General features: G+C 38.1%; 1 protein-coding gene across 4 annotated transcripts in view; it reads right to left on the reverse strand.

The window, feature by feature from the left end:
* The window catches only part of RAD54B (RAD54 homolog B), a 67,687-nt gene that overhangs the window by 24,715 nt on the left and 28,032 nt on the right, over positions 1 to 14,940 (reverse strand). For all 4 annotated transcript variants that reach the window (XR_012630926.1, XM_074884526.1, XM_074884550.1 and 1 more), the window contains one exon: positions 1,112 to 1,312. Coding sequence is in view for 3 of the 4 variants with exons in the window: in XM_074884526.1 (XP_074740627.1) it covers positions 1,112 to 1,312 (201 nt within the window). In the remaining variant the exon portion in view is untranslated. The remainder of the gene's footprint in view (positions 1 to 1,111; positions 1,313 to 14,940) is intronic.

A 14,940-nucleotide genomic window follows, 5' to 3' on the forward strand; every position in this document is an offset into this window, starting at 1 on the left:
TAGCACCAATGACATTGGTATCACTGTGCTCCCTGACACTATCAAACACAGCAAAAAGACTTTCACCAGCAAAAATCAGAATATTCATTTTTTCTATTGTGTTTTCTGCTAATTCAAGAAGACAGGACTTGAAAAAACCACGAGAACAACAGGGTGGTGTCTGATGCATTCCAGGCATTACTCTCCTTCTCTCTGCCTTTTTCAAAAACAAGCAAGTCTGTACATATATTGCTTTGCTATAAATAAATTCAAATTAACTTCTAAGTCACAGGCTGATTTGCAAATCAAAACTGCCTGGTTCTAGCAAGGCTCACAATGTCCAGAGAAGCCATCTCAGCCCTAAAATTAATCAAATTATGTTTTGTAGCAACGCTGTCCAATCCTACTCCCTTACAAAATATCTTTGGCTCAGCTAGCAAAGTTAATTCTTGCTTTGCTTTCAGTAAAAAATTACTGCTTCAAGTTGACTGAAGCCTATAGTTTGCAAGTCTTATTTTTAACTCGGATATCAACCCAAACTGTGTCTTACAGCAGCAGCTGCTGCTAAAACTACAAGACTAAAAATTGCTACACAGTTAACTTCGGCTGGGCTGGAAAATGTTGCTGTTTGCTTGTCTTTCTGACAAAGATAATATTTTTAGCTGTTTGACTGGCTGAAAAGTACAGATCCAACCTCTGACACTCCCAGCTGCCATACTACTGACGGGAATATCTACAAGAAACTTACCTGTACATCTTCCCCTAATTCTGACACCTTCTCCAATGCATTATGTGAGCCACCGAAATCAACTACTCGTCCCTCATTTGGCATCTCTGCTGAATTAGTACAGCCGTTCATTTCCAGATCCTTTCCTTGGACTAGCATTTGGTGTTTCTGTGAATAATGTTATTCAGCCTGCCCCAGCCTCCCCCATGCATCTGCCTTATATGTAAGAAATCTAAAGCTTTCTTTCCATCTCCTTCTTCCTCCCGAAACCGACCATTTTTTCATCCTGTGGCCAACATTGGTATGGAGAACTCTAAATTATCTGAAGAGCTGTGTCTCTGTTATTCAAACCACAATAATTTTAAGCCAGTGGTTCACTTACACCAGTATGCAAATGTACAGTACCTCTTCCAATGTCTTTGCCTTCCATATCTTTCAATATTACTGACTTTCCTTTTGTAATAAGAACAGCATCGCCTTCCCACTTCTTGTGCTTTTTCTTTGATGCCTTACACCACACAACACTGAAATATTTCACAACGCAGTCAGGTTCTTTCTGAACTGCTTCCTCCTTTGCTGTCCCTGATGTTGGCAAATAGAGTGCATCTAAAAGGGAAATAAAATAACAAAGAATATCTCAGGTTCTTCTGACAAAGTGTAGAGTCATTTGCATTTCAAACAAATCAAGGACAATCTATGCATTCATCTTCTATAAACAAAGTGGTGTATTTCCTGTCCTGGACTACTTATGGTAAGTTTGGACTGATACAGAACAGCACATAAGGACTCATCCTGAAATAGGAATCATCAAATCGCTTTTGGAAAGTATGCACTTTCAGGAAAGGCACGTTGCTTGGTACATTAGAAAGAGAGCTCCTGATTTAACATCGGAGATGATGAGAGTAGAGAAAGAATAAAAGGAAAGACTGTAAAAAAACAAAAGGGAAATGAGCATAAGAGAAAATGAAAACACAGTCCAGGTGGGGTGGTGCTGGGCAATGTTCTGGAAGCAAGGACAGGAACACAGAACTCAGGAAAGGGAGCAAAGGAGGCCAGTACCCAGATCTGGAACTGAAGTCATTAGTACTAAGTGTCAGAATAAGCGTAATTGTAATAATTCAAAACATTATTTCAACTCCTCTCCTTATACCCTTTAAAAATAAGTAATTGCACAAATCCTGAAACAGACCATCTCTTTAGTTTGCAGCAACTTAAATGTTGTTACTAGGCTTAGATTGATTTAGATTTGGTAGTAGTTACCTAATTATAAGTGTCACAGATGTAAATATTAATAGGAAATATTTAGGTTAATAAAGTTAAGAAATCATAATAGAACAGACAGCAGTTGATTATAATATCGATTAAGAATAAACACATGCTTTCAGGAGTTAGCAATCTGACATAAGTAATGGTAGATAAGTCCCCAGCATTACCTAAAGGAATATCTGTAGCATTCCTTTTCAGCAAATGCACAGCTTCAAAGGGAGAATCAGACTAATTTTCATTAAAATACCCTTGCATGCTGGTTAAAGGCTTAAATCAGTTTGCTCCCTTGATTCCATCTGGGATTCAACACTATACAAATCTGTTACAAAAAAATGCTTATGTCACAGACTAACCTTTCCAATTTTCAAGTGTGCTGGTATTTAAAGGAGAAGCGGCAAGAGTAAACTTTTGCTCACAATAATGATCCCATAAAGAGGCAACTTTATCACTTCTATATCAAGTCTACATACTCTTAAAACTGCAAAATGAGTGCAATTTTTCAGACTAACATTTACTAAAAAGGTACTATCTAAATGAAAAATGCTATATTTATTGAATAGAGTTTTCTTCCCAAAGTTCTCTAAAAGTTTTATTGTCTGTATAGAACTCTGTGCTAACAGTGCCTAACGTAGACAGGATTTTCCATAGGTGGATGTTTTCTTCAGGGCATTAACCAACATCTATAGTGTTTCATGCGATAGATGCCCCCATCTCCAAGGGGTAACAAAGCAGCTACTGAGCACTGACACACCACAGAAGGATGAGAAAACAGAACAGAGCAGCTCTTTTTGAAATGCAGGGGATTCTTTGTAGATGAAACCTGGGAAATGAGCCAGAGAGCAAGAATAAATCCTTGCAGTTTTGCAAAACAGTACAAGGGCTCTACTGGATCTCAAGTCATCACAAGGGATAAGATTTAGAGGAGCGGAGGGGGGCAAGAAAGAACACCTATACGCTACTAAAAAGACAAAAGATTACTTTGATTCTATATTGAGTTTCTAATTGCAAACTGATTCAACAGATACATATAAGACTGTTTTCTCTTTGCTTTTCAGACTGATTCTCTTAGTTTAATCAGCACCTTCCTTCCCCATATTAAGATTTTAAGTAACTGTTACTGCAAGAACTGGAGATTCCATTGCAGAACTTTCTTCTTCTCTCTTGAAGGATGGCCATCCATAAACAAATGACCACCTCCTTGTCTCCTCCAGTGACCTTCCACATGAGTTTGGTGACCCCTGAGATCTGTTTTGTGGTCATTGCTCTTTTACTCAGGGAGTCCTGCATGGTGTTATCTGAATCACCAGTAGATTAACCTTCAGGTCATTAGCAATTCTTCAAACTCTTCTTATCCCTACTTCATTTAAAATAATAAGAAAACCAATAATATAGAAACAGAGCTGGAAACCACTAGCGTTTTCTAATAGTGACTTTTGCCAAAAAGGACTTCCAAAGCAACCTGCCTCCAGTGAGAAGCAAACCGGGCACCAATATTCCATATAATACTACCATGTTCCTATGGGAAAACTAAAAAAAAACAGCCTCTGCAATGCTCAGATTTCTCCCCTCAATTTGTTTTCTGAATTAGCATAATTTCTGTTTATAAAAATATCCAATAACGATTTGTTTCTATGCTACATATTTTTCTTTTACCTATAACTACAGTATAATTTCAGACAAAAGTGCTAAGGTATTTTTCTTTTTTAAAAAATTAAACATTTTAATGTAAAAATAATTAGATCCTCTCAAAATTATCTTCCACAGAATTACCTTGAATAGAAAACCTAAACCCGTTCACCAACAATGCTGATTAGGTACTTGCATTCAACCTTCTTTTTATCTTACAATTTTTGTTTGTATTCAGCATCACACCTATTTAACTTCAAAGATTTATTCCAGTGCAATAGTAGAATATATGAGTTCAATAAATACAGTGTCAGGAACTTTTCAGGAATTGAAATGAGACTGGTATGTTACGCACAGGGACTAAGTTCAATACAGGGGTACAGAGAGCAACAGTTTCAACAGTAAAACCCTTGCTGCTCACTGACCGTAGACAGTATCTGAAATAGAGCTGTGTTTGCTGAGACCCTAGAAGATAAACTGCAATTGTAAATTTTGAGCTCTGCTGTTAATCAGTTGGGACTGAAAATAATAAGTAACAGGAACTATGTGTACACCACAGTATGAGAAATATCAGGAAATCATGCCCACTCATTTCTCTTCCAAACAGCAAACCACCCAGCTTGGGAGTGCAGTTTTCTTAACCATGAAAAAACTGTAGCAAGTGGCATGTCTTTCCTCCCAGAATGAAGGGCTTGAGAACTTTAAAGACACAGCTAATATGGCTTTGAAAAGCTTCCACAAATTAAAAAAAAAAAAAAAAAAAAAAAAAAAAAAAAAAAAAAAGCTTTCTCTGCTTGAGAAAGCAAGGGTTTAAGTTTCAAGATATAAACCACAGCCTAGTTGATATGAGGAAAAGTTTAAGCAGCCTCAGGAAGGTGATGATTTACAGAAAGTGGGACAGAATCCAGGAGAGGGGACGGGAGCATTCCAATGGCAAACTAGTTTAACCAGTTTCTGATGAGCAGGATTTAGAGAAAACGCATCGATTAAGTGCATTAGGTTACTCCCAATGCACCAAGAAAGAAGCATTATGAAAGACTACAAAAGGTAATTAAAACGTGCATTTTCAGTAACTATACCCTGTAGCTTGCAGCACTGTAAGTATGCATTACCATAAGGAGTAGGGTACTCCAGTGAGCAGGGCACTAGACACCTCAGCCTGAGGTGTGGTTTAATGGATGGCTTAACCCCAGGCTGCTGCCAAAGCCCACAAGCTCACCCTTCTTTCCCTCTCCCTGCTCCGCTTCTCATCCACCAGCTGCAGGCAAGCCAGCTCAACAAATCCCATCAGCAGCTACAGTCAGTACAGGGAAGGGATATGTGTGGTTTGGAACAAGCAGACTGGGAGGCTGCCCCTTTTTTTTATGGCAGCTACTATTAGGTTGGGGCGATTTTGAAACCATGGGACCTGTCAAGTTACCCAACACCTCCATACCTGAACTTCAACGTTGTAAGCATGTATGGAACGACAGGGAGCTTTCCCTCAACTGCTCTGAATCTTCTAAATAAGAAGCACTGTCACAATGCAAATATTACAATTTAAAGAAGACAACTTTGATTCAAGTCGCGCTCTATAGCACTAAGGAATAATTAAAAAAGAGAGGAAGGCAGAGCAAAAAATCTGGACTGAGGTAAAAGAAGATTTGGGCTTTGAATGAATTACAGCCAAAATTCAATGGCAGTGCTCTGCTGCAGCCACTCTGCACGTGTGCCATCAATCTGCTCCGTAGAGCCAGCGTCATCTCTGTCTTTGGAGCAGAGGAAGTAATCAAAAAGTTCCTTAATCAAATTAATTCATAATATTTAGAGAACAGATGTTTACACAGTAGTTAAAGGTCTTGTTCCATATGAAAGATCTGTATGTTAAACACTCCTAATGTATCCCTGGAATATTTAAAGAAATATGAGGCAGAGATAGCATCATCCTTCATTTGAAAAGCAATTTCAGTCTAATGATAAACTTAATACTAGGCTAACATGTAAATGTATATCAGTGTGCCTCGAAGATAGAAAAATATGTAATAACTCTTCTCACAGCACTTCTATAAGACTTCTATGAGGAGTGCAACTGGCAAGGGTCGAGCTGACCTGTCCTAAAACCCTAATGACACCTAGTATTACATCTCAGAGGCTCTTGATTTCAATCCAGTGCTTTGTACCCCTCTGTCAAACACAAAATGTATATGTAATTCATCTCACACATATCGGTGTCGTTAGCAAACTCACCTAAAGACTGCTATTTCAAGCAGGAATATTTCTTCGAGAAACACATAATTGTTTTACATCCAAAAATATTTTTGAAGAAAAATGCAAATGATCAAATATATTTTAATAGTTGTTAACATCTGTGCCAAAGACACTTTACATGCATAGCTTTCATCTGAAACTCCAATCAAACTAGCCTCTAGACTGTTCACTGTGCATTACTAAGGCGATCTCCATTAGTAGATCTTACTTTACACAGCTGATAACTTTGCCAGGCCTTCATCAGTCCACATATCTTCCATGCTAGCCGTCTCAGTTTAAGCACACATAATCACACACATGCACAACGTCCATAAAAACTTTCAGGGAAAGAAAAATCATTGTTCATGAGAACTAAAATCACAGATTAATAGAGTTTTAGTCACAATAAACTATTACTCTTTGTAGAAGCTCTTACAACTCAATACTCTGGAGAAGAATCTAAAAATCTGGGGAGAAGATAGAACTTCTTTCTTCTTCTGGTTGGGGTAAAACTTTTTCCATTCCTGAAAACTAAAGCTCTTGGAAATACACACAGTTTGCACATTCCCTGCAGTTTCATTTCCTGAGGATTACACACTGGACATGCTCTAACTGAGGCCGAGAATAGCTTTCTCTGTAGTCACAGCTCTCACTGCTCAGACCACCAAAGCTGGGTCTCTTCCAAGCATGCCTGCAGGGAATTTCTCCTGGTCCCTCTCCTTTGGAGACATCATCTCCCCTCATGACACCAAACAGGGAAAGATGGCAGAGGGGAGGACCAGCTACAAGGAAGAGCAATTTGAGAGAAGAAGTCTGAAAAGAAAGACTACCACAGAAAAGGAAGGCTGATGTTAAACTGGTGGAAAACTGACAACTGGGTAAAAGACCATAAGTCAGAGCTGGAATCAGAGCATGCCAGGGAAAGGCTAGAAACCAAGCAGGGAGTAAAAAGAGTAGGAAGACAACAGATTATTTTAGGAGAAGGGATGGGGAAAATAACTGGGACAGACTGGGATGGGAGTCCAGTATAAAAGTCAAGCAGCAGATAAAGAGCTGGGATTTTCTAAGCAGGAACTGGGGCAAGAAAAATTTATTGCCCCTCACCGCTGTCCCTCAAAATTTGAGGTTCACTGAAAAACATATGGCTGGAAGCCATCAAGGGAAATCAAGGGAAGACTTGGGAGGAAGAAATGAGAACAGGAGCTGATTAGACAGTGATAGGGAAAATAAAGTGAAAAGTGAGAGTGGGAGAAACCAACTAAGGACAACATGGCTTTGCAACATAAAAGATGTCAAGCACGTGAGCCCAGAAGCGCACTCAGGGCAATCCAACCTCCTGGTAAACAGGGCCCACACCTCTTCCCCCATCCTTCTAGTTTAACTTTTTCCCTAATTCAAATTTTGAGACTACCAAGGTAGTCTTAAAGGTAGTCAACATAAAACTAGTATTATTGTTACACTATTCCATATAGTTTTACATAACGGGATTCAGCAGCTGCTCTCTATGTGGGTAGGGCTGGGGAAAGACAGCAAAAGGAGATTTAGGTGCAACATGAGAAATAGAGGCAATTAAACTTTTAACTGGATCCATTTGACTCATCATACCCTGCGAGACAAACCCAAATCAATTCTGAGTTTAGGACTGGTGGAGAACCCAGAATTGGGGATATAATTTCTAGTGAACAAGTCAGTGAAAGCAAAGGAGGAGCTAAAGCTTGGAACGTCATACCATTTTCCTCAAAATCCCTTTGGTACTTTCTGCTCTTCAACCTGAAAAATTTCCAGTCTTTCAGTTTCTTTGCTGTCAGCAAACACCTGCAAAACTCACTGAGCAAAACACTGCATGCCACTATGTTAAGGGTCTACACTGAATTCAGCGACCTCCTAATGCACTTTGTTATCCCAAAGGGTAAAGATAAGAGTTTCAACCTTGCAAGTCTTGCATACATGAAAACATCAAATTATATGGTATATCTGTTTAGAAATGTTATTTGCTCTAAAAGCTAAAAAATTAACATCTACAATCCTGTAGTACAAACTACACCACACCCCCACGCCAACCCCCAGATCCCAGCTTCCACTAAGTGAATAGTTTTAAGGTTGTGAAGTCGAGCAAAATTTGGAGATGTCAAAACTAAGACTGTTCCAGTGATGTGATCTGCCCCACTATGCATATGCAGTTATCATTATAAAGTCTTTACAGAAAACATACTGCATTACACTGCCATGGGACCTCTTCCTCATTCAGTGCAGAGAACCAAACTGCTCAGCAGCAGCAGGAAAAAAAGAGGCTGCTGCTGCCTATGCAATCCCTCAGCTGCTTTGTTGCAAACTGCAAAAGGTGTGTGATGAAGGAGACCAAGACTGCAAGGACAGAAAGTCCACTCTTGTGGTTGGATAAACTGAAGAGAACTGGATTTTACTTGCATGTCTTCTGGAGTTCCTCTGTGGTGTAAGGAAAGTCATTAACCCCAACTTTTCAGCAGTAAACATTTGTCTGAGCGCCTGACTTATGATTCAGTCTCATTTGTAGTAACAGGGAACACTCACAGGTGCAAACAGAAGTTGTGGTTTGGAAAGATTAACTGTACAGTATACTAAAGCACTGAGATAATGCAGTCCTAGCTGATTCAGTCTGCACCTTCAATAATAACAACAGGGCTTTTTGTTTTTATTCTCTTTGTGCCTTAACTCCTGCATTATCTCCTAGAAAGTGGAGATTATACCAACCTCTCATCTCATAAGGATGTTGTGAAATGTAATTATATCTGTGAAGTACTCAGGTACTATCATGATGGGCACCAGAGGAAAAAAAATTAACTAATTAATTGAAAATAGTTTGAATAGTGTGCTGAAAACAAGGCATAAGTCTGTAATGGAACAAAGTAGTGGAAAGAAAATACTGAATAGTGGCTCACTATGTGGACACAGTCCATTCTGTGAATTGAAACTGGTAAGGAATCCTACAGAAATATAATCAATAATCATGTAATTAATGACTATACCCAACAGCAGGAGAAGGCTGGATTCAGGTTGTGTGTATTTGCAAGTTTTTGGGTATTTCAATTTGCAACCTTAATTTTCTTTTCAAATAGGAACCTTCTACATACAGTAATAGAGATGGTAGATGTACTTAATTTGAACAAGCAGGAACAATCCTCTCATCATCGTTTAATGAAACATTTACCTCCTAAGGGTATCAGCTGCAGAGAAGGAAGGATGGAAAGCATGTACTTTCCAAATTATAGCTCCATGGTAGAAAACTATTCTTCCTAAACCTCTCAACTGTCTAAAAATCCAACTGACTCCAGCTTCCACTGTAAAAATTTAATGAACTAAACTGAAAGCTTCTGTCAAGTCCACAGAAATAGATGTGCAACTCCTATTATCAAAGGAAAAAGCAGCATCATTGAGAATTCTGAAAGGCTGCAGGCATGATTTGGTGCAGTGAGCCAGATCAGCTCGGTAAAACATTGGAACCAGTCAAATGCCATCCAACTTGACTGTTTACTACACTTGTTAATGTTGCCATCCACACCACAAGTTGTTTTGAATAATTTGTCAAGTAAAGGTTCTTTTACTTCAAAAAATAAATGCAAAAGTCATGTCAGAAAGCAACATCTATACTTAGGTTCTGTAAATATTGAATGTTATTGCAATAAATTATAATCTAAATGGGATATAAGTGGAAAAATTCCAAATATTTAAATTACAAAAAACCCCAAATTACTAAGAAATAGATATTAGACTATTACACAATCACAGGCCAATTGTAGCCATTTCAAAAAGCAGTCAATTTTTGAAGTAGCTTTCAGAGATGCAAGTATGCATCCTTTTGTGTTTAAATGTCAATGGCAGCTACACAGCTAAATTCATAGGTGGTACTTTGAAAATGCATAGTTTGGCATTCTCTTAATCATTTGTTGTTACTTCCGCTGATTTTTAGTAAAAACAAAACTCTATTTCTGTGCTGTTCCTAAAATGAAAAACTTTTAGATCTGTTAACAGAAAGCAACCAGGCAGAAAGAGATTTATTATGATTATCTATCCTTTGTATTAACATGTTTTAGAACAATTGGAAGGAAAATATTTTAATGTACTGTTTGTTTGTTGATGGCCATCTTTGATTTCCCTGGATTATAATAAAGAGTCCTTAAAATAAAAATAATAAATAAAACTTATGCCCACTCTCATAAGCATGAAACACAATATATTCTTATCCTAAATTATTTAAACAGGACTTTAAAATTTATGACATTACCCTGGAAAGAGGCACACAAAGGATGAGTCGTATTTTTGAGAATTTTCATGTGTTATGCAGCAATGATTACCTGCGGAGTGGCTGACGGAATATTTGGAAAAGAAGAGAGTAATCTTTCCAAATGAAGTTACATAACTTTGATGTACATAAATGTAATCGATTCAGTAGTCCAAGCAGAAAAGTAATATTTATGGCCCAAGCACAAAAACCTAAAGCTCTAGTTCTAATTCTTACTACAAAAGCAAAACTGGAACAGGAAAGATGCGGGAGGAGCAAAGAAGATAAATTCATCCTTGCGGAGGAAAGTGATGCTTACTGTGCTGCCTTTGCTGGTTCTGGATGTAAGAAAATTGAATACAACCTAAATTGCATAGAAATTCCAATGCAAATTAGTAAGATGATTCCATGCAGGGAGCCATAAATTCGGGATGCCTTTAAACAGTCTATTTCATGTCAGCCCTGCCTATTTTTGGTCTGAGCTGACCACTTATATAAGGAAACGCTAGAAGACATGGAGATGTGGCAGCTTTCCATTAGCAGACTGGGTCCGCTTGCTATTCCCAAGGGACTGCTTTGACCCTTGGTGTTGCCTGAAGGCCTCTGCAGCACGCACACCTCTTATCAACTTACCGTACACATATCTCACTGGGCGTGTGTGTGTGTACATACATATGTACATGTGCATACTCATCAGAGAAGGATGAGATTTTTAAAAAGATCAAATTTATCTCTACTATATTTCATCTGAAAACAATCTTTACAGATGCCCACTGTATTTTCAGAGCTAAAGTGTCTGAAACTCTCAAAATATATTTAATTTCTGGGCTGTTGAAAAACATCTTTAGTACCATCTTGGAAGTTGACTTAGGAATCATGTATTTTCAAAACTCAACTACAGTAAATTAGCACATACAGCTATATAACAAAACCTCTTCAGAAAGGAACAAATTTTATCTAGCAGAAATAATTATAACAAACAACGGCTAAATTCCCTAAGCAAGCTTAACTCAGACCTCCCTTGTGCACACACTATGCAGTACTCTGAATCACAGAGCTACAAGTCCTATTTTCCAGGCTGTTGCTGGTCTTGAACTTTTCATAGAAGAGCTGGGCTATTACCTATCCAGCTGTGCAAGAGCTCTGAAATCCTTACCCCCCTGAAAAAAGGGCAGTTGTGCTCGAGATCCTTGCTGTCCATCTGTCACCCTCTCTGGATCTGAACATAGTGGCTTCCACACTGAGGGTGGCTGTCCTGCTAGCAGCAAAACTAGGGACACGTTTTCCTGTTTTCATTGAAGGTGTTCGTTCACAGCTGAGAAATCCCTGTTCTGCTCTCAACAGTGCAATGTACCCAGGTTGGACAGACTCTCCTAAGAATTCAGTTAGGGACTATATCTGAAGTACGACAAACTTGGACTGAAAATGACCAAATTCTGTGTTTGCCAATAAGTTATAAATTAGACAAACTTGAGTGAGGTTTCACAGGGATGGCCAAAGACCAGCTTGATGCCAAATTTCAAGGTACTTTTTCAAAAGCACAGAGAAACTAGAACGCTACAAAGGGAAGATCATAAAAATTCAATATATCCAAACCAGTGTAATCTCCCCCTCAATCCAGCTCACAGAAAAAAGCTGAGTTACTTCAAAAAGACATAAACAAACACAAATACACATACACTATAGCCTGAGAGGAGGTAACCCAGCAGAAAGTGGTTTGGCCAAACTGATAGTTGATGCTACCAATGTCACCTGGAAGTCCATCATGATGTACAACTCACTGCCAAAGCTTCCTTACAACACAAAACAATGCAAACATCACACCTGGGTGAAAGCTGCAGAGTTTACAAGTTAAAAATAATGGGGTTTTGCTTACATGTGCACACCTAAGTGAATGCCATATTATGACAGAGAATGTATCAACAGTAATAGTAATGTTATGCATACCCAAATTTACTTTTCTATTTCTGGTACTTGCCACACAAACATTTCTAGACTTCACAGAATGGTACTATTAACAGTATTGACAAGTGGGCTAAGTCAAATTTACTTTCAAACTGCCACAGAGTTATGATAAATTATTTTCGTTCACATGACATCTTCAGTGATTAATAATAGATACAACTTGAGACTACTGCAACAGATTTTATCTGATACAATACAGGAAACAACATTGTAGTAACTAACGACAGGCAGTCCAAAATCCCTCCTCCCCATACCCAAACTAGATAAATGTTTTCTCCTATTGTTTCACTATTAAATTAAAGCAAAAGAAAAAAATGGTGATTTATAAATTGATTTACTTATTTCAAACATGCAGAAAGTTCTGAGCTTTAAAAACAGACATTTTTGAGAAAGCATTAGCAATATAAACAAGGATCATACAAAGACATGCCAAGTAAGAAAATGGCAACACACAGAATACTGTAAACAAAGTGACTGAGCCTTAACCAAACTGGGTCCTGACTTCAACCAAGTATGGAGGGGCACCATAATGCAGAAGAATTATTTTTTAGCTGACATTTACATTAAATTATACTAATTATTGTAATTATGCTAACTATAGATGAGAGCCAACAGGAAATAGCCAGGAAACAATGACCTTCTTTTTTTCAAATTCTATTTGCATACATAAAATACAAAAAATTAAGTAGGATTTTTCAAGCTGCAGTTTTGCTAAACAACAAATATAAGTCATAAATTATGTGGAGTAACTGCTGATTAACTATTCAATGAAAATTATATGATATTCTTGTGTGAATAATAGAGTCAAACAAGGTGTTATGTTCACTCAGAGATGTTTGGATACATCAACAAATCATTCCGTGTAATCACTAGGATAAAATAGTGTGAAATCCCATCGCACAGAAGAAAGGCAGGAGCAGTGGGGAATGCCAATATCTGCAGCCAGCTGAGCTCTCCTTGGGTTCTCGGACTCTTATCCACCCCCTCTTACACATGAATCACAATTGAGGCTTTCAACTACTTTCACACTTAGCAACTGTAGGTTTTGCAAGAAAGAATTCAGAGAGACTAATTTGGTTAACTACTATTAGATAAAACTTTAGGAAATTGTATCTTTATGATGGAAGAAACTTTGCCCAGATAAACTGGATGCCATTTAAGAGTAACCATCACTACACAGGCAACTTGGCCGACATTGAGGCGAATGCTTTCATTATTAGCTGAGATAAAACACAGAAACATAGGCCACAGCATGACTGAAATTTAGTCATGTGTTACCCAGCTAACAGACTATTATTTTAACTACTGTAAAGAGCACACTTTTTTTTTTTTTAAATTAAGACTTAGACAATGAGATTTCTCAAATGATTTAAGACCTGGATATTTGAAAACAGAATAAAAGCATGACTTGTTACAAATACACACCGAGAAGCTACATTTCACGTATTTTAAAACCTTCAAAAATGCTAAAAAGAATTATTTTTAAAGGCTTCTCTTTATTTTCATGTGCAAAATAGAACAGTAATCAACATCCTAGGAAAACAACACTTTATCATCTTCGTGAGTAACCTTTATATGATTGTACCAAAGTTAAAATTCATATGGAACCATCCTAAAGCACTTTAAAATAAGATACAATAAATTTTAAGAGACAGCTTAGCCAGCCAGCCTGGGTATCACAATCCCTCATTTGTTCCTCCCACGTAGGAACAGCTCTCTCAATTATAAGCAACTTAGTGGCTTTGCCTATTAGAAATCCAGTGGACACAAAGTCTGCCCAAAGAAGATAGTATGCAAGCTCTAGTCTATGCATTTTCATTGTATGGGGGAAAAACTCCAAGCCAGAAAAGGTGTAGAAATATAAATGGAAGAAAGGAATTGAAGCAAGTGAGGTGGAAGATGTTAGAAAACAGGAGTATGACAAGCAAGATTAGCTATAAATAATCTCTCCTGGTCTTGGAGTACTCCTCTCTCCTACCATTTTTACCTGATAAGAATTCTTATCTAAGGCAAGCACATCAACTGAGATGATTCCACAGGAGTCATAAGCTTACGGGGGGAAGTCAGAAGGGACAAAAAAAGCAAGATAATTAGGGAGGAGTCGACAAAATTACAGACTGATCATTAGACAATTACTCAGATAGATGAAGTTACACAAGATGCTATCACAATTATTACAACGTTATCATAGTTACAGTTTTTTACTCTAATCTTAAACATAAATCCATTAGATGTTGGGAACTGAATTACTCCTGGAGCCTGTTTATTTCAGTTATCTTACTAGAAGGACACGAACATATGGTAGAAATTTGTCCTTGGCTAAAAATTACTCTGCTTCTACTATGTACATTATAAACATGCAGGCAGGGAATGGCATTGCCAGATGTAGTGAAGAGGATAAGGACAGGGGTGAAGGAGGGAAGGGCTTCCTACCATCCCTTTCACACATGGTAATGAAGTATCATTTGCTGGAACAGTAAAAATTCACAGCACTTCAACGTCCAGAAGGACTAGCCACAGCTGTGATGCATGTACCCACATTACGAATACATGGAAAAAACCCAGGAACAGGCACTGAGAAGTGAGAAGTCCAATTCAGACTGATAACCCAATACTGTAAAGCAGATGTGGAGTAAGAAACACAGATCCACCAGCATGGAGAGGTATACTATATAGTCAGCACCATACTGCACTGACAGATCAATATAATGTCACTGAAGGAGGAAATATTTCTGTCCTGAAAGGAAATAAATCTCATGTCACTGGTAAGGAAACAAGCAAGCTCCATGGGGACTCACAAGATGTTTCCCCCCACCCCAAGCTCCCCAAAACCCAAAAGAAACACAACTGAGAACAAAGGAGATGAGAAGCACCAGAGATCTCTGAACTAGAC

This window comes from Strix uralensis, chromosome 1 (assembly GCF_047716275.1).
Source record: "Strix uralensis isolate ZFMK-TIS-50842 chromosome 1, bStrUra1, whole genome shotgun sequence".
Lineage (NCBI taxonomy): Eukaryota > Metazoa > Chordata > Aves > Strigiformes > Strigidae > Strix > Strix uralensis.